At 44.1% G+C, this 25,768-nt stretch overlaps 2 protein-coding genes across 2 annotated transcripts; both read right to left on the bottom strand.

The window, feature by feature from the left end:
• Nucleotides 1-8,972: 8,972 nt before the first annotated feature.
• LOC134082028 (gonadotropin-releasing hormone II receptor-like) lies at nt 8,973-13,756 on the bottom strand. The gene is made up of 3 exons (XM_062537657.1): nt 13,217-13,756; nt 9,990-10,191; nt 8,973-9,376 (listed from the first exon to the last, which is right to left on the bottom strand). Exons 1-3 carry the CDS (start codon nt 13,754-13,756, stop codon nt 8,973-8,975), a joined length of 1,146 nt encoding a protein of 381 aa, XP_062393641.1.
• A 4,328-nt stretch (nt 13,757-18,084) lies between these two features.
• On the bottom strand, nt 18,085-25,568 carry LOC134082027 (tetratricopeptide repeat protein 24). Its single transcript, XM_062537655.1, has 14 exons — nt 25,430-25,568; nt 24,708-24,962; nt 24,154-24,447; nt 23,403-23,604; nt 22,465-22,671; nt 21,663-21,791; nt 20,809-20,930; nt 20,621-20,698; nt 20,405-20,463; nt 20,139-20,230; nt 19,844-19,991; nt 19,014-19,096; nt 18,862-18,910; nt 18,085-18,646 (listed from the first exon to the last, which is right to left on the bottom strand). The coding sequence occupies exons 2-14, from the start codon at nt 24,915-24,917 to the stop codon at nt 18,526-18,528; spliced, it is 1,794 nt and encodes a 597-aa protein (XP_062393639.1). The 5' UTR covers nt 24,918-24,962; nt 25,430-25,568; the 3' UTR covers nt 18,085-18,525.
• Nucleotides 25,569-25,768: the final 200 nt, after the last annotated feature.

Here is a 25,768-nt window from a genome sequence, read left to right as displayed (position 1 = left end):
ATCATTGCTAAGTCATTGCAAGTTCCGTGGACTGTCTGACTCTCCCAAAACTTTTCCATACATCCTTTTCACCTTATATTCATAAAGCTGCCCGCTCCGCTATGCGTTTGAGAGAGAAATGGCATATGCAATACATTAATATAATTTTTTTTTTTAAATGACACAATGAAACAGCACAAGATGACCCTAAGCAATAATTTCTCCTGGACAAACTAAACAATCTAAAAAGTGTCTGTATTATTTTCATTTCTATGTGTATTTAACATCAATAAGAAAAATACTATCAATACACTAAGAAAAACGACCAAGTTGTGTTACTTACGTAGCCATTCCTTCAGTAAAAGCAGAGCCATAGTTTTCTCTATCACTCTGAGTAGAAGTAGCTGCTAGGCCTACTTCCACACGCCAACAATCTGCCTTGGTGGTTATCTGTGTGAGAGGGATTAACGTTAGCAGCTAGCAGAACGTTTCATAAGGTTGGTTCATAAGGTTAGGTTACTAGCGAGTGCTAATGTTAGCCTTTAAGCCAATTTGACTCAACAGTATTCACTAACTTCACATTAAAATGGGAAACAGTGATAAAACACACACAAAATACCTTTCCTTAACATCTATCATGATAGTCATGCATTACCGAAGGCGTTTGAACACCGTTTAAAAATATTCATAGCTAACATAGGCTACGTTGCTAGCGAATGCTAATGTCAGCCTATTATGCCAACAATTTGACTCAGTTAACAGTATTCAATATTTACAAACCCGAATTTCGATAAATTGCAACTATACCTTACCTCATGCATTACTGAAGGCGTTTGAACACCGTTTCAAAATATCTGAATATAGCTAACATGACATGGGCTACGTAGCTAGCGAATGCTAATATGTTAGCCTTTAAGCGAACAATTTGATTCCGTTAACAGTGTTCAACATTTACAAACTGAATTTCGATAAATTGCAACTACATCTTACCTCTGAATAGCGTTGCCTCCTGTTCCATAAAGATTATGCCAGCACCACAGCACGTTTCCCCACACCAAGCTCCTCTGCTGAAAACTGCTCCTCCATTACTTTGAGTGAGACGAAAAAATAACGGTTGCTCCCGAATCTCCTCCCCTATCAACTTCTGAGTGACAGTCCATGGGCTTTTTGTACCCATAGGTACAATATGGTCCCTTGGTGAAAAGGTACATTATTTATGTACCCGAAATGGTACCTATTAGTACCAATACAAGGTACAGGGTCAAAATTGTACTTGAAAGAACGAAAATGTACCCCAACAGTACCCCTATTTTTGAGAGTGTGTGCTGGTACACCAACAGATGTCATGATGGTGATGAATGTCACCCCTCCGTCTGTCTGACGTCTCCCTCTGTCTTCCCTCCTGCCGCTCCATCCATCTCTCTGCCCATCCATCTGTGCACCTACGTACGTCTCCATCCTGTACACGCATTGAATGTTCTCTCCATCCATCCTGCTTCTCATCCATCTCTGCATCTATACTTCTCCACCCTGTACACGCATTGAATGTTCACTCCATCCATCTGTGCATCTACTTGTTTGTCATGTACTGTGCATGTACCACTGTGTGCTGGAAACGACCTAAGTGTGGGATGCATGAGTGATCCAGTGTGTGTTCTACCCGTGAGCTGGGCAGTTGCTGTTACCCAGAAGAGCACAGATGGAGAGGTATCTGCTTGTCTCAGCAGCACAGCTGGTAGAAGACCCCCTGCTCGCCCTCATCCACAGAGATGAGTTAAATAGCCACCGCCAACACCTCCATCCTATACAGCCCTCAACATCCTGTCTGTTTAATCAGCTACAAGCCAGCCAGGGATAGAGGTAATTAATAGCTAATCAGGTTGTCTTGCCTTGTCTTGCCTTGCCTTGCCTTGCCTTGCCTTGCCTTGTCTTGCCTCACATAGTCATGGGCAATAATAGTTTCATACAACACAGAGCCTGTCGTGTGTGTGTGTGTGTGTGTGTGTGTGTGTGGTGACTGAAGCATCCACATTGATGGGTCAGTTTGTTTCTTACATAAAACATGTTTGTATGGTCTTGCTGTGGCACATACAGTAGCTCACTGACCTCTATGAGCAATGCTGCTGGCTTGTCAGAATGTCTGTCATGACTGATACACCTCATGTGAAGTGTCATGGCCCAGTGCTTAACAACTCACTATTTATCCATAAAGCTGACACGCTGATGTGAGGAGGTAATAATGACGTTTCCTGGGAATCTATTTTAGTCAAAAAAAGCCCTGTGAGTAGTGCAAATAAATCACAAACAGCACCTGATGAACTAACTAATGACTGATCTTGAAAGCTGCTTGTGAGTAGTCTTAGGATTACCAGCTAAGGTCACACAAAGTAACATGACAATAATGATCCATTATTATGATAAAACTATGGCAGAGACTATTTGCACCCGGGTGTAAATAATGAACATTACTATTTACACCCGGGTGCAAATAATCAACATTACTATTTACACCCGGGTGTAAATAGTGTAATAATCAACATTACTATTTACACCCGGGTGTAAATAGTGTAATAATCAACATTACTATTTACACCCGGGTGTAAATAGTGTAATAATCAACAATACTATTTACACCCGATGTCTAACATCCATGTTCTCTGTCAATAGGCCTGTGTATTTACCAGCTCTACAGTAGGCTAGGCCTAATAGTTTTGAACAGTTTTTAGCTGTTTTGCCATGTCTGGGTTACTTGGAAGTGATTATACAAATATTAGGGTAATGAGTGGTCATGTGGTAGCTTCATCAAAGACAAGCTACTTTAAAGAGTTGTTTTCTGAGTTGTCTTCCAGGCAGCGCTGCCACTGTTGACTTAAAAACACTTAATCCTACTCCTAACCTTAACCCTAACCTTAACCTAACCTTAACCCTAACCTTAACCTAACCTTAACCCTAACCTTAACCTTAACCCACGCCTAAGCGCCTTCCAGGCAGCGTTGGGGGCTCAAAGTCAAAACACAACCTTTCTAACAACTACTGAAGCCTACTTCTACTTAACTCTACTCATAACTGAAATAAAACCAGTAAATCTTTGACAGGTTCAAAAAGCACAAACTCTTATTTGCCGCGAGGTAACGTCATCTAAGAAAAAAGAAGTCATGGTGCGTACTTTGGCAGGCAAAAAAAAAAAAAAATTAATCTGAGATTTGAACCCAGCACCTCGAGCATGGTAAATCAGTCACATTACCGCTGTACTGCGCCCCGTCGAAGAAGAAGGGGAGAATACTAATTATTGACTCACTTGTTGGGGTTGCTAGGTAACGGTAAACAAAACAAAAAGATCGTGTTTCTTGATTGTGCTTGCAAACGGACGGCTTTACCCGTTCACTGAATAAAGTTTGTGGAAATTTAGCACCACTTTCCCATCTCAAATATAGTTTTAATAATCCTAACTTGTTAGATTTAGGTAGGCCATCTCCTGCCAAGATGGTCCCGCTATGTTGGATAGCACGCATTTCCGGTTTGGGTGCAAATAAGAAAATGCCTCCATTCCACTATTTACACCCGGGTGCAAATAATCACTCCGTAAAACTATTATGCATACAACTATTAAATGCTGCTAATCACTTCACATCAGTGGCTTTAAGCACTGTCTGTCATTTATTCCAAGTTCTGTATTTGGCAGAGGTTGATGCTGCACTTCTGAAGTGTCGGAAGGGTGTGTTGAAAGTGTGTCACTTATTTTGTGAGAGGCGCTCTTGGGTCAGAGAGATGCATTTTGATACATAGATAATGTGGTTCTCATGCTAATCATTAAGCATGAATTATTGAAGTGAGCGACCTCAAAAAGTGGAATTACATATTAAAGTCCTCCGAGCTCTAGCAGCCACTTCAGACCAAAAGACTTACTTACAAGCTCTGAGTGCAAGGCCTCCTCAAAACGTACATGTCAACTTTATAATAAGTAATGCTACCAATACATTTTTATTCATCTATAAAATTCACCCTAAGCATATCCAGTCTTTTCAGTGTCAAAATGGCACAAATACATATGTAGCTAATGATTAGCAACATGGTCAGTTAAAATTACATTTCAATTGAGTCAGAAAAGATGGCTCTGTTCTACCTTTTTGTTAAACTGTCTTAACATTCTACAGTAAGTTGCCTATCAAGCAACCGTGAGTTGTCAGGATGCTGATGTTCCAGATGTGGATTCTGTGAGCTGATGTTCACCCTACTTGTGACATGTGTTACCCTTCCATGCCACTAACAGTCCTCTGTGTGAGTGTGTGTGTGTGTGTGTGTGTGTGTGTGTGTGTGTGTGTGTGTGTGTGTGTGTGTGTGTGTGTGTCTGTGTGTGTGTGTGTGTGTGTGTGAGTGTATGTGTGTGTGTGTGTGTGTGTGTGTGTGTGTGTGTGTGTGTGTGTGTGTGTATGTGTGTGTTTGTGTGTATGTGTGTGTGTATGTGTACATACCAGGAGTGTTTATATGAATGAGTGCATCTATATGCTTGTTATGAGAAGCAGCCTGCATGTTATGCCTCTCATTTGCATCTTCGGGTCTCATTACACGCAGGGGAGTCTCCCGGCTCTCCTCTCCTCTTCTCCTCACCACCCCATCCCCCACCCTACCCCAACCCTACCCCCCCTACCCCCGCCCCCCAACCCCCGCCCCTCTCCTGCACAGCTTGCTGCTTCACTCTCCATCTCCTCCATCTGATGCAGTTGAGCTCTGTAATCAGCAACACCCAGCGGCGCCCGTCCCCTGGCGCACCACATCCACCCTCTCCTCTCTCCGTGGGTGTCACGCTGTGGAGCACTCTGAGGCTTCTCTCCTCCTCGTCCTCCTGACACATGTTCACACAGAGGACTCATAAAAGGCCTTTTAATAAGGCGCCCTCCTGAGCAGTAGACGAGGGTCGGCATGTCCAGTGTGACACTGGTTTAAAGTCAGGTATGTTGTGTGCTTCAATTATCAGGGGGTTTTAGTAACCTGAGATCCTCTTCACGGCTTCTAGTCAGGGACGGCTAACTCAAGAGAGCGGTTTGTTTTTGTAAATATGTTTTCCTTGAGGGAGCCGCTGCTTTGCTTGTAATGTTTGAAGTATCAGATCATTAGCGTGATTGCTCAATGAGCAGAGAGATGGAAAGAACACAAGAGAGAAAAGAAGAGAAAGAAGAAGAGGTGGAGGAGCTGAAAGGAAAGAGAGAAAGCATGAAGGCTGAATAGGGCAAGAGCCATTAAAATGTGATGTAAAGAGAGAGAGAGAGAGAGAGAGAGAGAGAGAGAGAGAGAGAAAGAAGTGATGATAAAGAAGAAGAGGAAGAGAACAAGTGCACCACCTGTGCTTTGAATTAGCATCACTCCTGTGGCTTCGCTTCCTGGCGGGGAGAGAAGAGCGATAAGGCCGACACGCCGGGCTCCGATGAGAAACTATTACGGGCTCTTCAGCTGATAAGACACAGGTTATGGGCCTCTCTGTTGTCCTGTCCTGGCTTGATTGAAGCAATGGCGGCACCATAAACCCTCTCCTGAACTGCCTGTCAGATGCAACGTATCCTCCACCCCCACCTGTTACTAATAGCCTCCTAAGCAGCCACTAGATTCAATGATTCCAGCCCCCAGCCCACTCCCCCCCCCCCCACCCCCGCCAGTCTCACTCGCTCAGCTCTATTTTCAGATGCAGAAGATTTATCAGGTCATTTATACAGTGATATTTTAGGGCCTGTGTCAGGGCTGTGTGAGAGAAAGAGGAGGAAGAGACAGAAAGAGGGAGGGAGGGAGAGAGAGAGAGAGAAACTGAGAGGGAGAGAGGGAGAAAGAATGAGAGAGCAAAAGAGAGAGGGAGAAAGAGAGAGATATCTTTAATAACGGAGAAGAGAATAACGGAGACCTCCCACTCAAGGCCCATCCATCAGACGGGCTGCTCTGTCCTCCGCTGTGTTTACTTTTGCCGTCTCTGTCAGCTCTGCTCTGCTGCAGGATCAATCTCTCATGGCAGCTAAGAGACTCAGAACGATGCCTCCACGAGAAGGATTTGGAAAAGCCCATGAATGCATGATGGTGAGAGAAAGCAAGGCTTTAAACAAGGTGGCACTCAAAGCAGGATGAAAATAATGGCGATGGGGGTGAACTAAAAATCTGGAATAGTGAAGCGTTTATTCTAAGGGAATTTATATTGCCTCAAACATGGCTGCTGAATGAATGAATGAGTGCATGAGTGAGTGAAGAACAGTCCACTGATAGCTAAATGTATAGATTGAATCAAAACAGATAAATAGATTCAGTGGCTACGGGTGAATTCAGCATTGATTTATTTGGACTTCAACTGTATCTTCTTTAGTGACCTACAGCAACAAAAATATTCAATTCCATTCAAGAAAGGAAAACCATATGTTGAAATATAAAACATGTGCATATGCTGTATAACTCATTCTTAAACAAAAATACATCTTCGGCATGTCAGTATTCAACATGCATTGCATGAAAACACAGGTGAGGTTTGTACATCTGAGTTTGGAGAGATTGGATTTTCATCAAATCTAAGCCTTGGTCTAAATACCAATATCCTTCAAGTCTCACAATAATATGAACAAGGAGAAGCCAACCATCAATCAATGGTATGGAGTCTATTGGTCGATAAATCAATGTGCTTTGTCAGTCAGTGTAAGGCTGATAACTGAGGTCAACTGTAATTGCTTCAAGTGGATTCACAATAGCCTTTGATGTGATGTTTTACAAGAACAACATGAGCACACAGCTGCTCTCTAAATTATAAAGTCATACTCTCCTCTTTCCTCGGCAGAAGGCAGCAGGCCCAGACGAACAGAGAAACTACATTATGTAGCTCACACATGTTTCTTGTCTTAAAGAATAAAAATGACTCTGTCCCTGAAGTGAGGGGAAATCAATTTATCTTCAGCTAACCATCTACCAGAGGTTAACCAAGGATACTTTAGTTTAACAGGCCCTGGTATAACCCACCAAAAGGCAAAACATAGACGTGAATGAGTGAAAACAAAGATCCTTCCTAAAGTTCGCATCTGGTGTGAGGATCTGTAACATTCTGATCACATTATGATGTAATAAACACTGAAACAGAGCAGTTGGTGCACTCCTGTATGCAGGTGCACAAAATGCTACATGTAGAAACAGTTAACAGATCCTATACAGTACATCCATGCAAGTGTTGTGAATGAAATGGAGCTTCAAACTTGACTACAAATACAGTACCACCCACAGACCACCTGAATAGCTTGACACAGTGTAACGACTCCAATGCAGTGCAGCAGAATTTTAGATTTTGGCATGGAGTATGACCCACAGTATGACCAATTTTTCCACTGGATATACAGTGTCTATAAAAAAAAAAGTAATTTACAACCCCCTGCCCCCTTTAATGTCAAAGTGAGAGAGTTTTACAAAGTAATGTTAAATAATTAAAAATATATAATGCAAAATAAGCAATTGCATAAATTGGGTCGGGTGTGAACAGCCCCTTTTAAGTCCAGCCACAGATTTTCTATTGGACTCAGGCCTGGCCTTTAACTCGGCCACTCCAGGACATTCACCTTGTTGTCTTTACGCCATTTCTGTGTAGTTTTTCGCTTTATGCTTCAGCTCATTGTCTTGCTGGAAAGTAACTCTTGTCCTAAGTCGTAGTTCTTTTACAGTCAGTTTGTCCTCCAGGATTTTCATATATTTTATTTTGCTGAATTTTACCTTTACTTTTACAAGCCTTCCAGGACCTGCTGTTGTGAACCATCCCCACAACATGATGTGCAGTGTGTCCGCCACATATAGCATCTAGTCTGATGGCCAAAAAGTTGGTCTCATCAGACCAAAGAACCTTCTCCCATTTGACCTTAGAGTCTTTCACATGTCTTTGGGTGAACTTTATTCAAGATTTAATATGCGCTTTGCCACTCGCCCATAGAGCTTTGACTGGTGAAGAACTCAGGCAATAGTTGTAGTATTTTCACAGAGTTTCTCCCATCTCAGCTGCTGAAGCTTTCAACTCCTTCAGAGTTGTCACAGGTGCCTTGGTGGTGGCCTCCCCCAGCAGCATTATTGTTGAACAGTCACTCAGTTTGTGGTGACGGACTGCTCTGACAGATTTACACATTTGCCATTTTCCTTGCATTTCTTAACGATGGATTTCACTGAACTCCAGGGTATGTTCAGTATCTTGATTTTTTTTTTTATCCACTTCCTCACTTATGCTTTTCAATTACCATATGTATTTGAGTAGTTTAGGGTGTTCTTTTGTCTTCATGGTGGAATTGTAGCCAGAAATACTGATATTGCTACAGTATACTATAATATACACCTTCACTGCACTCAGGTCTCTCTCTCTCTCTGTCTGCGTGTGTGTGTGTGTGTATGTGTGTGTGTGTTAACATTACTTTGTAGAAATCTGCATTCACTTTGACATTGAAGAGGGGACTTTTGTAAAGTGTTATGAACAAAAGGCCAAATCAATTCGAATCGGGGGGGGGGGGGGGGGGGTACTTATTATAGGCACTGTATGCATTTTGCCCATTCATTCTCCCGTGTATCCACCTCAGTTTGTGCAACTGTTTAGGCCATCACATTTAGAGTCTTTTATTGACCTTTTCAACTGTGTGCATCCCTAAGGCATTTCCGGTGGCACAGAATGCAACATTGAGCTAATGATTACTAGGGGACAAACAAAAATAAAAAACAAGAATTAAAGCAGACATTTTGTCGAGCATTACGCTAAGGTCAGTAATTTATTTTCACTTCAAAGTATCTACAGTAAGTTGGTTTAGAATGTGTCAACCGGGAACCCTCTGGGAACAAATGAAAAGGGTCTATACAATTAAAGGACAGTGTGCTGAACCTTTCACTTGGGTGATAGCCTACAATGTTTAGACTGATCCTCTACATTTCTCCATTGGAGAAACCAAACCACGGGTAAGAATCTCTCCTTTTGGAAATTCTGTTACAACTGCCATAATTCTGAAGGGGCAAATCTACTCCCGGCATTTCACACTGGGCACGTCCGACTCCTGCTCCCCGCTGTGGGGCCCTTGTCGGGCGGACAGGCGGTCCAGCGAGTGAGGAGAGGCGTCGGGACGTCGACGGCAGCAGCAGCGCAGACACCTGGCCAGGTCGGCGCGGAAGGAGGGTGTGTACAGGCCGTAGATGATCGGGTCGCAGCAGGTGTTGAGGTTCCCGAAGACGAAGAGAGCGTGGTGGACGTACTCGGGGATGTCCTGCAGCATCTTGGGCTGGAACCAGTACCAGATGCCCAGCAGGTAGTAGGGCGTCCAGCACACCACAAACGACATGACGATGATGATGGTCATTTTCAGCGTCTTCATCCTGGCCTTGGGGATCATGTCCGTCCCACTGCGTCTCAGGCATGACTCGCCTCCTGAAAGGGAACATCAGTCAATCAAATGGATGGGCCACAAATACTAACAACAACAGAGACATTCATCTCAAAAACAATGATTAATCAATAGTATTTTTTTCCCCTTTATGTAGGCAGGACAACTGATAGTGACAGGATGACAGTTGGAGAGAGAGAGGTATGGGGATTGGGAGAGAGAGAGAAATAGGTATGTGGATTGGGAGAGAGAGAGATAGGTATGTGGATTGGGAGAGAGAGATAGGTATGGGGATTGGGAAATGACCATGGGGTGGGTTCATCCCTGTGGGCACTTGGACCCAAACTTGGTAGAGATGCTTCCACTCACAGCTCCCCACATTATTTATATATATTTTTTTAACGTTAATTTTTTGGGCTTATTTGCCTTTATTCATAGGACAGTGAAGAGAGTGGCAGGAAGCAAGTGGGAGAGAGAGATGGGGTGGGATCAGGAAACGACCGCAGGTCAGACTTGAACTGCGTGGGCACTCGGACCCGTACATGGTATGAGTGCTGTAGCCTGTTGCGCCACAGCACTCCCCACATTAATTTATATTTAACATCTAAATATGGTAAATTTGGTTTGTGGTGTATTCACCTGCTGAGGGATATTTACCTTTGTTTCTGTGGAGCTGCTGATTGATCTCGATGAGGATGCGGGTGTAGCAGAAGCTCATGACCAAGAGGGGTATGACATAGAGTGTGACAAAGTGGAACATGTTATAGACGGTCTCTTGCCATCGCTCCTGGAAACTGCCATGTGTCACACACTGGGTGAAGTCCACCTTCTCGGCCTTGATGGCTCGGAAGATGAACAGCTGGGAAGAAAGGAGGAACCAAAGGGTTAGTCAAACAATAAGAGTGGGGAATGCCATCTGCAAATCTATCCATCTGCTGTTGAACCAACCAAATGCATTTTGGTGCCAATATCATGCATAGTAGAACTCAGAAGATATGGTGGCTTGTGTATACTTTGGCAGAAAGGAAAGCTCTGAAGCAAAAAAATATTTTCAATATGTCTTAAAAATTGTCTTAAAAACAAAATTTTTGATGAATGGCATAAAGCTCTTAAGGTTTTTAGAATTGGAATTGGCTGACGAGCCCCACTGTTTGTATTATCTCTCTGAGGCCTTAATCCAAATCCGATGAGGACGACGGGGACGATGACGTAGGGATACGGTTTCCAGGACAACCTAGGAATCTGTCCATCTTTGCTTCCTCCCTTCCTTCCATATTGCTCCCTATCTTGCTGCATTGGAGTCACCGTCACGTGGTCGGTGGTCCATGACTGTGTGAGGCAGTGTTGGGAGTATAGTAGGCTATTACAGTACATGCCTCCTGCCATGCGCTCCCCGATCACCACCTCCACTCTGAGTATTACATTACGGGTGGAACTGCCTGAGGCTTGACACTCTTAGTGAATCACCCACCGCCACCAACCCACCCACCAGGTGTAGATATGAGGCGCACACACACAACCAACGTAAACCTCCTTGGCTGCGTCCTAGTCAATGAATGAAGATCATTTGTCTCTAAGGGCTCGTAAATTGTTCTCACGCAGGGCGGGGGTTGTGGTTTTAAGGGCCCCTTTGACGTCAGCCAATAACCGTCACCAAATAAGAAATCTCTAGGCATTGTATGTTTTATGGGAGAGAGTGATCACAAAGTATTCATTGCCACTGGTTTATTATCAGATATGATAGAAACTCATGGTTGAATCGCAGAATTCTGTAGAACAAACACACATGCATCATTTGTTCAAAAATGCCATTTGCTATAATGATGCGAAGCAATAAATAATATTACTGGCAACATGACATTACTGCATATTAAGAGGATTTGTTTACTTCACTTGTTTACTAAAAGCCAGAATGGACCAACTCATTCCTGAATGGGTTAAAAAAAGATTTTGATGGGCCATTTCTGAGCCTTTCCTTTCATCTTTTTCCATCTTCAGTGATAAATCTCCTTGAATGCTTTTCAGACTTGTTTTTCCAGCTCACATAAAGCCCAGGAGACCTCAACACAAAGCCTGGCACTGCATTAGCGGCATCAGGTGAACAGCGCACTGCCATTCTCCTCAGCCCGACGACGGGGACTCAGTTAACCGTGCAGACACAGGAACCCGGTGGATGTCACAACGGAGACCGACTGTCAGTGTTTGCGGAGGGAGGTTAGTCGTAAATAACGAGGAGTATTTTTGTAGCGGAGGTGGCATGCCGTGACCTTCACAAGATTCCAGGTTACAGCACCTGTCCGCCACTGCGGAATCACAGAGCGACTCTTTGACCGCTGGCATTTCTGCACTCTTTGTCATGCGTTATCAATTACCCTCCTACTGGTAATACGATAGATGAGATAAACACAAAACAGACCTGAAAATGAGCAAAATCTGTAAAACATGAAGTCTTTTACACTGTATTCATCTATTAAACCTGTCAAGTCAGATAGATTAGCATTTACTTAAAAATGTTCCTTAGTGTGCACCTCCGATGGCAAACACATTCATCTCCAGTGGGAGCATTGAACAGTCTATTACACTCTCCCATCACAGTCAGGTCAATGATCCAATTCATTCTGCGCCACTTACTGTATGAAGAATGAGACACTAAGTCTGTGTACACATCTTCAGGGAGTAACAACATGGCATGGTGTCTATTTGTGATCAAAATGCACGCACCACCGCTTCCATAGATGACGGTGACCAGCCAGCCGTTCTGACTGCTCTAGGAATTCCTCAGCTTTTAAATAGACTCCCAGCCGTCACACTGGAGGGGGACAAAGCCCCCCAAGGTGCTGCCTTTCACTGCATGCTCCCACAGACAGACTGGTAGGTGCAGTCACTCACTCCCTCCCAGGGGAGCTGAAAACCTGGCCTTGGCAATGTCCATACCAGTCCATCCACATACAGACTCTACGGCGGGTTCCACAAGTGCTTTCCGTAACCTGAATGAACTGCCACTGCGTAGACCTTCCTTAGCCATGGATTCCTGTGACAGTGCATGGATGGACTCCCCAAACTCAACGTTAGACCCTGTTTTCTCTATCATCTCACCCAGCTGCTATGACAAAATGACTGATGCTGCTATACTTCTTCAATTAAGTACTGAGCTTATAATAATATAATATTAATAATATATGTGACGGAATACACTACAGTTGAGCATGCACTCTGACTGCCATAACCACGGGCCTCTCCTGTTGCAGTCGAGCTGCAGGGTTAGTACCCTGGAGACCCGGGTTTAAGACCAGGCTGGGTCTCTGCTCTCTCCTTTCGCTAATATACCTTAGAAATATAAGTTCCTAGCCATGCAGTGTGTCCTCATCTGTGTCACTCTGTCCTAATCTTCAAGATCCTACATGCTCATAGTGTGATGAGAAGAAGGTGTACTGTACATCCTGCATTAGCACAGGAGACACAAGCAACTCAACTGAAGCAAAACTGGTCTGAATGTCAAACAACAAAACAGAATAATTGGCCACTACCTTCACAGCTCACAGTCATATCTGTGTCAGACATGGAGAGGCCAATAGGTCTATTATGACCAGTCCTAAAAGACTGTATTGCCCATCCTTTAAAGCAACACTAAAGCACTTTTCCTCTGTCGCACGCACACTATTTGTTTATCCAGCAAATAACGATGCAGGCTGAGGCCCCATGTTATGATTTTCTTTTTTTAAATGACTTTTTGCCCATCTATGCCTTTATCTGCTATTACTGTTCGTTTTTGTTTATGTAAAGCACATTGAATGACCTCTGTGTATGAAATGCGCTATATAAATAAACTTGACTTGACTTGACTTGACTTGACTTGACTGTGGTGAAAGCTGCCCGGTACCCACCTGTGGAGAGGCCAGCAGCAGGCTGAGGCCCCAGGCCAGCCCCAGCATCCTCCTGTTGCGCCGGTGGGCGTTGAGCGAGTCCAGCGGGTGCAGGATGGCGTGGTGGCGGTCCAGGCTGATGACCACCAGGATGAAGGCCGAGGCCTGCATGGCGAAGAGCTTGAGGAAGCAGAGCAGCTTGCACATGGCGTCGCCCGCGTGCCACTGCACCGTCACGTTCCACGCCATGTCCAGCGGCATCACCACGAAGGTCATCATGAGGTCGGCCGCCGCCAGGCTCATGATGAGCGGGCGCAGGTGCGAGGCCAGACGCCGGCCGCGCCCGCGCGCCACGCTGACCAGCAGCGCCAGGTTGCTGACGGCGGCGAACAGGAAGAGGACCAGGGTGGCACCCACGCGGAACTGGGCCGCCCGGGTGAAGGTGGGCGTCTCCCACTCGGACAGAGGGGGCAGTTGGGAGGTGCTGGAGTTGGAGATGGACACGTAGCGCACCGGCTCCTCTCCGGGAGTCAGGGTCGGGGGTGAGCCGCTGCCAGACATCTGTAGTGTGCGCTCTCTCTCTCTCTCTCTCTCTCTCTCTCTCTCACTCTCTCTTTCTCTCTCTCTCAACCCTTCAGACGCTGTACCCAGATGTGGGGGGGGGGAAGATAAGTCTGAGGTTAATGAAGAGGCTTTCATCCTGGTGAGCTCTCTGCTTGAGAAACTAAATTAAACTGAATGAAGTCTCATATCTCATTCGCCTCTCTGCCCGCCATTTCTTTAAGTGTGTGAAAATGCACACAACCAATTCAGTAGAGCATCTTATCTAGAGTCTAGAAGTCTGACCTTACTTCTTAAAAACTTCAATGTACAAAGGACCTGTGTAACACAGACACAGTATTTGAAAACTGTCATTTAAGGACTATGACTTTATGCAGATTATGAGAAATGATTGATGTCTGAGCATTGCAGTGAGGGAGGCTCTCTCTGTCAGAGAAATGTAATACATGAGGATATCAAGTCACATATTACTGTAAAAGGACACCAAATAAAGTTAGCACAATAGTGTCTCGGTTTAAGTAATTAAGGTTATTGATATTAGAGATGAAATTGAGGTACCAGACTGGTGGCAAAACCAGCGATGAAAATGCTTCCAGGTCACATTTTAGAGGCTTTTTGATTAACTGTTTTGAGTAGTGCTTATGTAACCTGCGTTGTGTGGAACCACCGCGGTCCAGCCCTGCACACGCCCGGACTCGAACCCGCGAGACAGCAGCACCTCGGATCGGGAGTCGAGCGCGCTAACAATCCAGCTAAAAGCCCAGGCTACTAGCTTTCATGCCAGCAGCGCTCTTGAAGTGTCGGGGAGTGAGGTTTACTAACGTTACACAGCATAGCTAACCAGCTAGCACCCGTTACACTTAGCCAAAGAGAAAAGTTAGAGTCATCCAAGCACTGGTTAATCACTGTCTGAGACGGCATCCAGTTACAGTCTCAGGAGATTTGCTGTGCTGAGGATCCAGTGTGTAGGAGGCTAATGGACTTTATATGTAGACAAGCTTTATGTGTGACAGTCCAACCAGGGAGAAAGATGTTGTGAGCTGGCCTGATTTATTTCATGGTATGAGAGCAACTGTTTATCTTAGCCATGTGGCTTTCCATAAATGCCAATATCTCGATATGTTGAATCCAAAAACGAAGAGATTACATGGACCTCACAAAGAGGGTTCCTGTTAATCTTAGTGTAGGCTAGAGATTCATCCCATTGTACGTGGTAACACCCTAAAAGCGTTTCTTCAACCCATCTCCTCATGAATACTTTAATAAGAAGGGCTGGATCAAGAGAGTCCCCCCTTAGGAAGTCTTACTCAACCCCCTTCTGACCTACAAAGGGGAGCTGCTGTGACAAAGTCAGGAAGATTAGGCTGTAAGCACATCCTTCGGTGTCCATTGTCTGACACTAATGAGTATGAGATAATTAAGAACCAAAGGGTGGTTTCCTATTCAGCAGCCTTTTCACCCACAGTCACGGAAACACTTTACGATGACCAGAAGAGGCAAAGACACAGGACACTTAAAAATATCAATGTTTTTCACCTTTGATCTCTACATCCCTAGTCTGGGAATACCCATTCGAACCTTTGGCAAATTTTAGATTTGCTCTGCAGGTCAGGGTCACACAAATGCAATCGCTAGTCTGGAATGGATGTGTATTTCTTTGGAATTGAGTATACAACTCCATTTAAAACCTTTTGCTACACTTCTTAAACAATGTGGTAAGAGTTTAAAGCACCAATTTAAGCCTAATTCCACAGCTAGTACTCCCCTGCTGGAAGTCATAAATCAATAAATCAAACATTTTCCAGACCCACTCTCAATCAGAATTGAGAAGGTCTGCGTACTAACCAGGCTACTACCTCCCTGACCTACTCACTGTTTTGACTGAGTCATTTATAATTGACTACCTGTCAGTGTCAGTCCTTCAGCCTTAACTCATTGTGAGATAAATGAAAAGCCTCTCAGTATGTCCTCTGCCTGACACCTTCCATTACACTGCCAATGAGACCCACTGTTATGGATTCATCAGGGCCTAACGTCCTTTCACCACGAAAAGGCTTCACTTGTAACACTAACATTACCGTGTCAGCTCAGTAGGCTACAAAGTCAGCCATGAACCTATGTCTGGGTTCTGTCAGTTAGTTAGTCCTTACATTTAAATTACACTGACTTTAAAGTACAGAAAATAAAGTAATCTAATGTTTGCACTTGATAATGCTAGAAACCCGTTGTTGTACTGTGCAGCTGTGTTATTGCTAAAAAGTTTTTTTCATGAGAGATGAACTTTGAGATACTTCAAGGCCTACAGCATGAGTCACTCCTGATTGAATTACCATGTTGTGTACTGCACAGTGCACACAATAGAGTCATCCATCTCATCTCTTTGAGCTTACAAGAATGAACAAGAATTCAGACTCAGGGTGCAGTCCTTAGTGGTTTGGTTTATTATCATTACTTATGCCTATCTTTTAAGCATATTCTTTCATTTGCACCCACTTTCAGTCAAGGTACGTATTTGACATAGCCTAAATATTACTGTCTGAAAATTGACGATGGCACTATCTTTTTTTTAAAAATTATCCATTTATCATCAGTGGTTAGGTTATCATTCAACTGCACCCTGGACAAAATTGATCCACAGAACACAACTGCTGAAAACAGCAAACAACAGTCATTCAAGCCAGTAAATTCAAGTCAGTTATTTTTGCTTTTAGACCTTTTCTATGCAACACGTGTGTTGTGTGTTTGTGCATAGGAATATTTTAGATAAGATAGATTGTACAATGAAGGCTACTTAACATGATCCAAAGTAGTGATGCAATGACTGCAACAGCATAGACTCTGAGGTTGCTGATTAAGTGCAATGCTCTGGGTAACTGTTGAGGAGCTGGCTCATTACGTTTGGTTGACCACTGCAATTACGTCTTCAGGCACCTTGGATGATGCCTGAAGGACACGAATGGAATCAGGTTTCGCCCATTGGTCGGGAACTCATCACCAGAAATACAACGGCAACACTGTTAACTTTCCAGAAAAGCAGTTCTAGCTCTTACGTAACCTTTAGCCTACCCACGATATAGTTTCTGGAAATGTGCTGCCTTTTTTGACTTGGCACACCGCAATTGATTAATGGTAACCACTAATGGTAACCACCTCTGCAATTTACCTTGTAAAGCAGTGACGCGGAGTTATGAATTATTAAAAACCGGTAAAACCCTTGTTCTGCTTTGGTGGTGCATAAATGGTTAACCTAGCCTACTCAAATTCATTTGACGCATTTTCACACAAAAAGCAGTGTTATTTCAAAAAGTGAGACATAGTTCAGATATCTTTAAACAAACACATTGCCTACACTGAAAATTTAAAAGCATATTTGATTCCCCACCTTGTTCTCTGTTGAAGTCTTTTCATGTAGCCTAAATCATCAATGGAACCAAACTATTTTCCTGAATGAAAAAGCATTTTGCATGAAGTAAAAAAATCAATTCGATATTTCCACATGGTATGCAATGACACTTCACCGCAATGTGAGTCTTTTCATGCGCCGTGAGCTCTACGTTCTGTCAAGCAAGTTCCCGGCTAATAATTTCCGTCCATGGTCCCAGATATAAAACTCGTACATGTTTAACTCTCTTGTTGTTCCGTCCGGTAACTCTGACTCTGGTATTCCACCGCAGTTCTCGTTTCTTCTCCACGTAGGCTGCGGCTCTCCTGCTCGGTAGGCTAGTGTCTGTGCAATACGCACAAGGCGGTTTCCCATCCAGCTGCATCAGCTGTAGCGCATAGGCAACTCCTTTGGTTTCATGGTTTCAGAGACGAGAGAGCGCTGCTGTGAAGCACACCGCGGAGCTGTCCTCTTGCAAGTGCTGAAGCTCTCGTGAGTGTTAGTGGAGCGAATGCTCCATCCAAAACCCAGCACACACAATTAACTTCTGGAAATTGAACCCTTTGTAGTAAACAACTGATAACAATGCACGTTGAAGGACTCAATTAAAATTAAAGAAACTGTTTGTAATGTTAAAGCGCTTTCTCTTTCTGAAGTCAAATACAATACAATGGCGCATATCATCAAGCAAACAAAGAAAACAAAACAAACAAAAAATAAAGAAATAAAAAGAAGTGCCCTGACAAACAAGTCTGAAAAACAAGGAGGCAACACTGTCCAATGGGCATATTAAAAGCTGAAATACATAAAAGCATATCCAGATATCAATGTGGCTATACACTTGGCTGTATCTAAATGTGAACATCTCACCCACTAATGTAACTAATTTGAGAATGGCTACATCATTTTAGTTTGACCGCAGATGTGCTGCCTATTTTATTGAAACAACGCATGACATTAATACCGTTCTTGGTTCCTCTGACATCTGCAACTCATCTGGCAAATTCGGCCATTAGTCAAGCCATAAGTCATGATTTTGATAACGTCATCACACCAGATTGAAATCAGGGCTTTAATGCCACCACGTGCGGCACACTTGTCTAGAAAAGCGACCCCACAGGAACTAGCTTGGTGTACAGGAATGATCTGTGGATAACGTTAATGTTGAAAAAGCATCTGGACGATCCAAGATGTTTAAACAGGTGTTTTTTGGAAGCGATGTTGGAGGATTAACCATGATTTAGCATGCCTGTCCACCGCCATTTGCGGGAGACCATGTGCATAACTAAATACACAATTAAGATAAATAAATAAATAAACATACAAATAAATAATAATTACTCCCCACAATAGACAATAAAAAGACTGTCCATGCCCGGGGCAACATTCACATAATGGTGCAAAATCTGGATTTCCATCTGACGAGCGGTGGCACAGCGGTCCCATTGTTCCCAGAGTCTGTCTCTTTTAAACCAGTCACATCTGCTCCCTGGGACACTGGCAGCTCCCTAGAAAACACACATACACACACACAGATATATAAACACACACACACACACACACACACACACACACACACACACACACACACACACACACACATATAAACACATGCGTGCACACACGGACACAAACGTGCATGCAGACACATACACAGGTATCCATTTAAGAAATTGTACAAAGACAAAAGCATGGAATGTGTTCTACAGAAAAAAACCCTCACTTGCTCTGCTCCGTAGTGGTCTGTTGGATTGTTTCGTGCAAGGGGTCACCTAAGAGCAGAATGTAATACCACATAAAGCTAAAACCATATCAAGCTTGTAATTAACAGAAATAATAAATAACAATAAGATAATAGAAAGTCTGGCAACGTACTGTGCTCCGTATCTGTGGGCGGGTCCGACCGGAGCTGGTCCAGGTTCTGACCGTCAGGTTGCTCATACGTGTTATTGAGATTCCTGTCACATGGGCAGAGCGGAGTTACAGTGCATCCCCGGCTGTAGAGCAGACATCACCCATCTATTAATCCACTCACGACACAACACCCCTACATCAACACAAATCAATCAACGTCTGCTGCGGCTGGGTAAAATGCCATTATTAAATACTAAAACGATAACAGCAACTGAATATGAACACATGTCAAGGCAAACTGTGCCCAGGTGCTGTTAGGTCTTTACTATTGGCTCCCTAATCATGGGTTCTGCTTTAATCTTTCTATCCGGCTGGTAAAACAAATGTCCCCTATGGGAGAGATACAGTATATGGCTCCTCAGCAGTGTGGGAGGGCAAACAGAGCTCCCAAGGTCATTATCCAGCTCATTAATGCCCCCTCTATTGAGTACCGCATATTTGTGGGCCATCATCCCTCTTATCTGCGCCAGGGCAGGCTTAGGGGACGTTCACCCTGTAAATGTTAGCTAGTTAAGTGGGAGGGAAGATAGCGCGAGGTGACGCGGAGATGTTGTGAGTCACTACATGGGATGGTGTTTGTGTGTATCATGCTTATAAATCTCGAAAGATTACAATATCAGCAATCAACAACTGACACTGAAGACAAAATATTATTTGTGTTTTTGCACTAAGAGTAAAGAAGTCTGACTGTATAATCAGTATGTGTGTCTCCATGTAAACACACAAGAATGTATCTATTGTGCACACAATTGTGTGCATGCGTGCGTGCGTGTCTGCTGGTGTGTCCTTGCCTGTTGGTCTCTGGAGGCCCAGACAGGTGTTCTGGCGGCTGTGTGAGAGGTGGTCCAGGATGTGAGTGTGACTGTGTGTGCGGCATCGCTGTCTCTCCACGGGGCCGCTGTTCTCCACCTGCCCCCAAAGACGAGGCCGCAGCTCCCACTGGGGAATAATAACAAGCAACCACCTTCACAACCCTCCTACACCACTGGAATACAGTCAGAGGTTCAGCAATGGCATGTCTGCTGTGGACACTTGATGATGATTAACGTCTCTATGGTTGATCAGAAGGCTGTGAGTGATTCTTACCCAGAAATCCATTCTCTGCTTTGTGGTTGTTTGATTGATTTTTTCTGAGTGGATGGCTCTGAAAAGACTCCCCTCCATTCAGATGGGTCACTCTGCAGAGACAAACCCAACATGCTGAGCCACTTTGAGCCGGCCATATGGATTTATCACCCCCCCCCCCCCCCCCCCCCAGTACATAATGCCTATGCAGAGGACTAAGAAAGATGACCCCTTTTATTTATGAAAAGCATCACCATTTTAACCCTGGGTATGGTACTGTTTGTTACCTTCGAGGTTGGCCGTGGAGACTGCGATTCTGATTGGCTCGCCTTGGAACAGGACCCCTCTAAAGGGGCACAATAGCAAGTGAATGATGATGATGAAACTGAATGAGGCAGCCAGGACATCACAGCCACACGTAAATTGGAGCGTACAGTACAGTGCGGGCAGGGAGAGGACATCACATCACGCAGCAGAGCATGAGAAGAGCTGAGGCGGCTCACCTGCTGGACGGAGAGTCGGAGCTGCAGGGCTTCGCTCAGTTTATTGACCAGCCGCTCCTGCACCGAGCCATCAGCATCCTGCAAGGCATCCACAGGCAGTCTTTCCAAACTCCAGACTATGCAGAATATCTCCTCAGTAGGATATTACCATAATAAATATGTGACTGAATCAAGGTATTGCTTCTCACCTTACACTTGGATAGCATGCCCAGGGCTTGTTTGTAGTACAGCGTGGCTTTGTCAGGGTCTCTGAGCTGAAGTCGTATTTCCCCCAAACCCTCACAAGCCTGCCACTGCCCCATGTGGTCCTCTGGGGAGAAGAACAGGAGGAAAAAAATGATCTGCTGAGAAGTTTACTGCCCATTTAGTCGCGTTACCTCTCGCCTCTGGGGCCAGCTGAGACACCAGAAGGGAGGTAACGATGCACCGTGAATCGGCTAAAAATCAATACTCATGTGTAAGGATTGCAACCGATGGAGATAAAAATTAATCACAATGCAGTTTGTAAACATAATAGGCCGTAATCTGCTTTTGATTTCACTTGTTTGATGTCAGACGTCAGTATGTAGGCCTATTCATATTGATGGCTGGTTTAGACAGAACGAGAACATTCTGAAATGGGTGCACCGCCCAGCTTTAAGTCAGCAGTGTGGCAGATATTTGGCTTCCCTGGGTTTATGAATGAAAACAGTGAGAAAAGCGTATTGTGACTCGTACCGAATCATGAGTTGAGCATATCGTTACATCCCTAGACACCAGCCAGGAACATGCTTTATCTACTATAGGCTATAGTATGAACCAAAAATAAAACTAAAGCTGGGAACAGATCTCACGATTTTTCAGTTGAAAGCAAGTAGACCAAACCTACAAACAAATTTGATTGAGCTGCTGGCCAAGGTAACCATAGAACGGACCAGTCAAGATAACATCAAACATGTTCTTATGTGTCCTCATTTGGATCGGCTTTTGAAGACTAGGCTAATCCAGATAGCATCAGCCCCCCTGCTGTTAATTAGAAACCGCCTCACGCGTGACCCCATACCTGTGTCTTTGAAGGCCTGCAGAGCGTGAAGGTAGCTCTCGCCGGCCTCCTCCAGCTCTCCGAGCTGAGTGAGAGCGAAGGCCAGGTTACTGAAGCAGCGGCCCTGAGCCCGACGGCTACCCTGGGACCCTGGAGAGGAACACAAAAGCGCTCTCATCTACTCAGCTCCTGAGTATACACTGGGTATTTCAAAACTCAGTCAGTTAAAAAAATACACTCATTTTGAAGGTCACAGTACATCTGTAAATGTTGCATTCTGTAGCTATATTAAACAGCCAAAAACATGCAAATAGTCAACCGTGTGTTCAATGTTTTTAAGGAGTTTGAAAAGATAAAACCACTACAGTATATCATGTAAATAATACATATTAAAGTAAAATCTCCCAACCTAACTGTAGTGGTAGCACTACAAAGGTGAGCCCACAGCATGCTCTGCAGCAATGCTAACTGTAGCAGCAGATTTCACAGAAGTGCTGTGGTAAGCTGCTTCTGCTCATCCCTGGGGATCGACTATGTCTACACTCACCATTTACATTAAAAACAAACTGCCCACCAGACAAATCAGTGACATCTACAGGCAATTCTATTACTGGTACAGAGGTTGGAGCCAGCTACCTTGCAGCACCATCAGGAAACAAGGGGGTGATTATTAGAAAAATACACATATACACCAACGTACAGAGCCATTTACCGGTATTGCAGTCTTTGGCATCATCACCTTTTGAAGCAGTCATAAGTTAATGTTAACTGTTACCGTACTCCCTACAACCCATACAGTAGTAGACTTGTGTGGGTGACTTACCATGCAAGGCTGCTGCCTCTCTGTGGTAGTCCAACGCTTGTTGGTACTGACCCAGAGTGTTGTGGACCGCACCCAGGTTCTGCAGTACCACGGCGAGCCTGCGTGGTTTGGACCGCACCAGAGGCAGGGCCTGCTCATAGCACTCAGCTGCCTCCCCAAACAGCTTCAGCTGGGAGAAGCTCAGGCCAAGCTCATTGTACAGCTTCCCTGTGGTCCAGAAAGCAGACAGCAAGCCAGACATAACATAACCATACAGAACACTGACAACGCTGTGTAAGGAACCTCGTGAAAGATTTAGTTGTCAAAGCTATTTTACTCAGTACTTATCATTATTCATAGCATTTACTTAATAATAACATATTATCAATATTTTTATTATTAATCTTCCCATATTTTGAACGGGAGGTATTCTATACATGTTTTGATTATGAATTCAGTAAGTGCATCCCTTTGGCAAATATATAATGGAATGGAAAGATACAGCTGAATGCTGAGTTGCCTTATCTAAATATGATGCTCTCTGCAGATTACAGGGTAATTTAATTTTTAGCTTCATTGATCAAACGTAAAACCTGACTTGACAATAAATGTTCAGCTTTGGGAAAGGTGGATAAGTCAGGAAAATATGATTAGGATTTATGCCAAGTATCATTGATCCATATAAAAAAGTCAGTATGAATGACAGATTGGGGTTAAAGGCTTTTGGAGAATGTGAGAAGTAAGAACTAGAACAGCTAGAGAAAAATATATAGAAAAAGCTGTTTTTTTAAAAGTGCAATGATTTTAAACATGATTTGAAAATAAATACCAAATGTACACAAATGCACAATAAGTACCAAATGTACAGCCAACATTAATTTTCACATAAACATTAGCCCGTCTATTCCACATAACATACGTGAATTCAGCTCATTTTGCTCAGCTTGGAGGTGCCTCACCAAGTGTGTGTTGGTCTGTGAGGCTCACGCTGAGCTCCAGGCATTGAGACAGCACGCCGATGACGTCCTCAGACGAGAAACTCCCACTCTGGAGCATGTGGGTGCTTGCCTGCTTCAGGGCCACGGCTGCAGAGTCCAGGCGGCCCGCCACCCGGTAGCTCTCTGCGGCCCTCTGGAACACCTCAGCGGCCTGAATCCAGTCCTGGGGGAGGAGGGGGGGGTCAGATGAGAGCCTGTACAGCTCAGCAGCGAGAATGGGGCACCAGTAAGGCAAGGGTGATCATGTGTGGGCTAAAGTATCAAGAAGTGCAAGCACTCCAGAAATGACTGTTAATCAATTTAGATGACACAGCTTGAGAATTTCTTTTAGTTCATTTCATGCATCACGTCAATCCCTGTTCCTCAATTTAAAAATATTCTCATCTCAAATGTTCAAAAGGCTAAACTGATAATGAGGAGCAATCAATACAAATATTCTAGAGTAGAATTCAGCCGAGAACATTTCTGTCATATTTTAGAGGTATGTGGCATCTATGCACTTGTGATGATGACTAAAAGGGTGTGCTGTGAATAAACTGTCCTTATACATTTATATCTTTCAACAATTTCCATAAATGTAAGGCTCCACCACACTCTTTACCAAAACCTTTACATTAAATATATCACCGAGAAAGAAGTGTACGTTGTAAATCTAGATAAATGAGACAAGAGCTGCCCTGGAGCAAGTGTAGCCAGGCACAAGATGAATGACCTTCATGCGGATGTGGCAGCGAGCCAGCTTCATGCAGGTGTCCCCCTCGCTGCTCCCATCTCCCTGCGAGCGGTAGAGCTGCGCGGCCTGGAGATAGTGCCCTGCCGCCTGGGCCAGATCCTCCAACGCCTCGTGGGCCACGCCCAGGTTGTACTGGAGGTCTGCCACCCGCTCCCTCCTCTCACCTGGCTGGGCTTTCCTCAGGAAGTCCAGGCCTTTTTGAGGCTTGCCAGCCTCCACGTAAGCAGCACCCAGGTTGAAGGCACATGCTCGATGTACTTTTGTCTCCTTGATCTGAATAGGGCGTGTGAGGCATAAATTGTTGGGTTTGAGGTGAAGTACTTTCATTCAAGGATGGCTGCACTAAATACATTTCCATGAATACATTACTGTAAGATTCTATGCTCACTTTACATTTTGAATGTGTCTAAGCTAAGCTCAAGTAATCTTCTGGGGAGTCAAATACTTACACTAGGCTATTACAAAAAAATCCGGAAATGATTATTATTTCCTTCATTTCTGCATAATATAAAAATAATGATGATGTTCTGTACCTCTACTGCTGCTTTGTAAGCCTTCTTGAAGCAGTTCAGGGCTTCGAGACAGTCGCCTCTTTTCAGTGCACTGTGTCCTGCTGATGTTAACTTATCGATGTCTGCCTGGGCCTGTGACTCATCTGTGGTCCCACTTTTACCTCTCAAGCTACCATCGCTCTTCTTCTTTCTCTTGCGGCCCTCGCGGGGTGAAGAGCCACCAGAAGCCATGGAGAATAGGTCGCAAAGATTCTACATGAGGGCATGGTGGAAAAGCTGAAGAGAGACACAGAGTTATACAGTTGAACATAATTTAGGACATGGACATTGTAACTAACAATTCTTCTTAAAACTAAGTTTGAAGTGCCCACACACTAGTACTTGAAGAAGAGATATTGGATAGAGCCAACTGAGAATGAGGTAACTGCCTCCCTCTCTGCAAGGATTCACTACACTATTTAAACTTTAATCACTCGCGCAGTCTAATGTAACAGAGGAGACTGGGTAGGAGTTTGTCGAGCCCATGTTCATTTTAAAATTCACGAAAAAGCCTCGAAGAGGTTAACGTCTGAAACTTAGTTTAATAAGACCAAATGTCAGAAGTCAGAACTCGATGACCTTACGTTAGTCTTACTGTTAGTTTGTTGGATAATGTTACCTCACAGCCATTTGCCTGCTGTCATTGTTGTATCCAATGTTTCAGGTTATATGGGGTGAACAGTATTTATCGCTGTCGCGCTTACCCTTTTCCCACAGAGCACAGAAATTCACGGATGTTCCATTAGCAGGTGTTATTTCTAATCCATAAAGGTACTTGAAAAAATCAAGCTGTAGTCCTTTTTCTAACGCTGGCTACGCAGATAGCTACTTTATCCACCACAACAGCCATGTTTGAGTTGGATAGCGAACCGAGGAAGCAAACCACGTTTAGTTTACCTCCGTTGCTACAGTAACCTTAACGTGACCGGGCTCTCCTTCTCTGAAATGAAATTTGTAGGATGGAATTGAATAATGTTCCATATATGAAACATTTCAATACATGATAAGGTATATAAACATAAGTAGTATACATTTAAAATATT

Source organism: Sardina pilchardus, chromosome 6 (assembly GCF_963854185.1).
Source record: "Sardina pilchardus chromosome 6, fSarPil1.1, whole genome shotgun sequence".
Taxonomy (NCBI): Eukaryota; Metazoa; Chordata; class Actinopteri; order Clupeiformes; family Clupeidae; genus Sardina; species Sardina pilchardus.
The sequence above is the reverse complement of the archived record's forward strand: the minus strand, read 5'-3'. Positions and strand labels throughout refer to the sequence as shown.

Bases quoted from the DNA above. Each gene is read 5' to 3' on its own strand.
- LOC134082028 (XM_062537657.1), bottom strand. From the start codon at position 13,756: ATGTCTGGCAGCGGCTCACCCCCGACCCTGACTCCCGGAGAGGAGCCG. The intron at 10,192-13,216 runs GTGGGTACCGGG...CTTTCTTCCCAG, and splicing joins TGCTGCTGGCCTCTCCACAG to CTGTTCATCTTCCGAGCCAT. The intron at 9,377-9,989 runs GTAAATATCCCT...GTTCCCTTTCAG, and splicing joins GCAGCTCCACAGAAACAAAG to GAGGCGAGTCATGCCTGAGA.
- LOC134082027 (XM_062537655.1), bottom strand. From the start codon at position 24,917: ATGGCTTCTGGTGGCTCTTCACCCCGCGAGGGCCGCAAGAGAAAGAAG. The intron at 24,448-24,707 runs GTACAGAACATC...CGCCCTATTCAG, and splicing joins CTTACAAAGCAGCAGTAGAG to ATCAAGGAGACAAAAGTACA. The intron at 20,231-20,404 runs GTAACAAACAGT...TTGTCTCTGCAG, and splicing joins CTCCACGGCCAACCTCGAAG to AGTGACCCATCTGAATGGAG.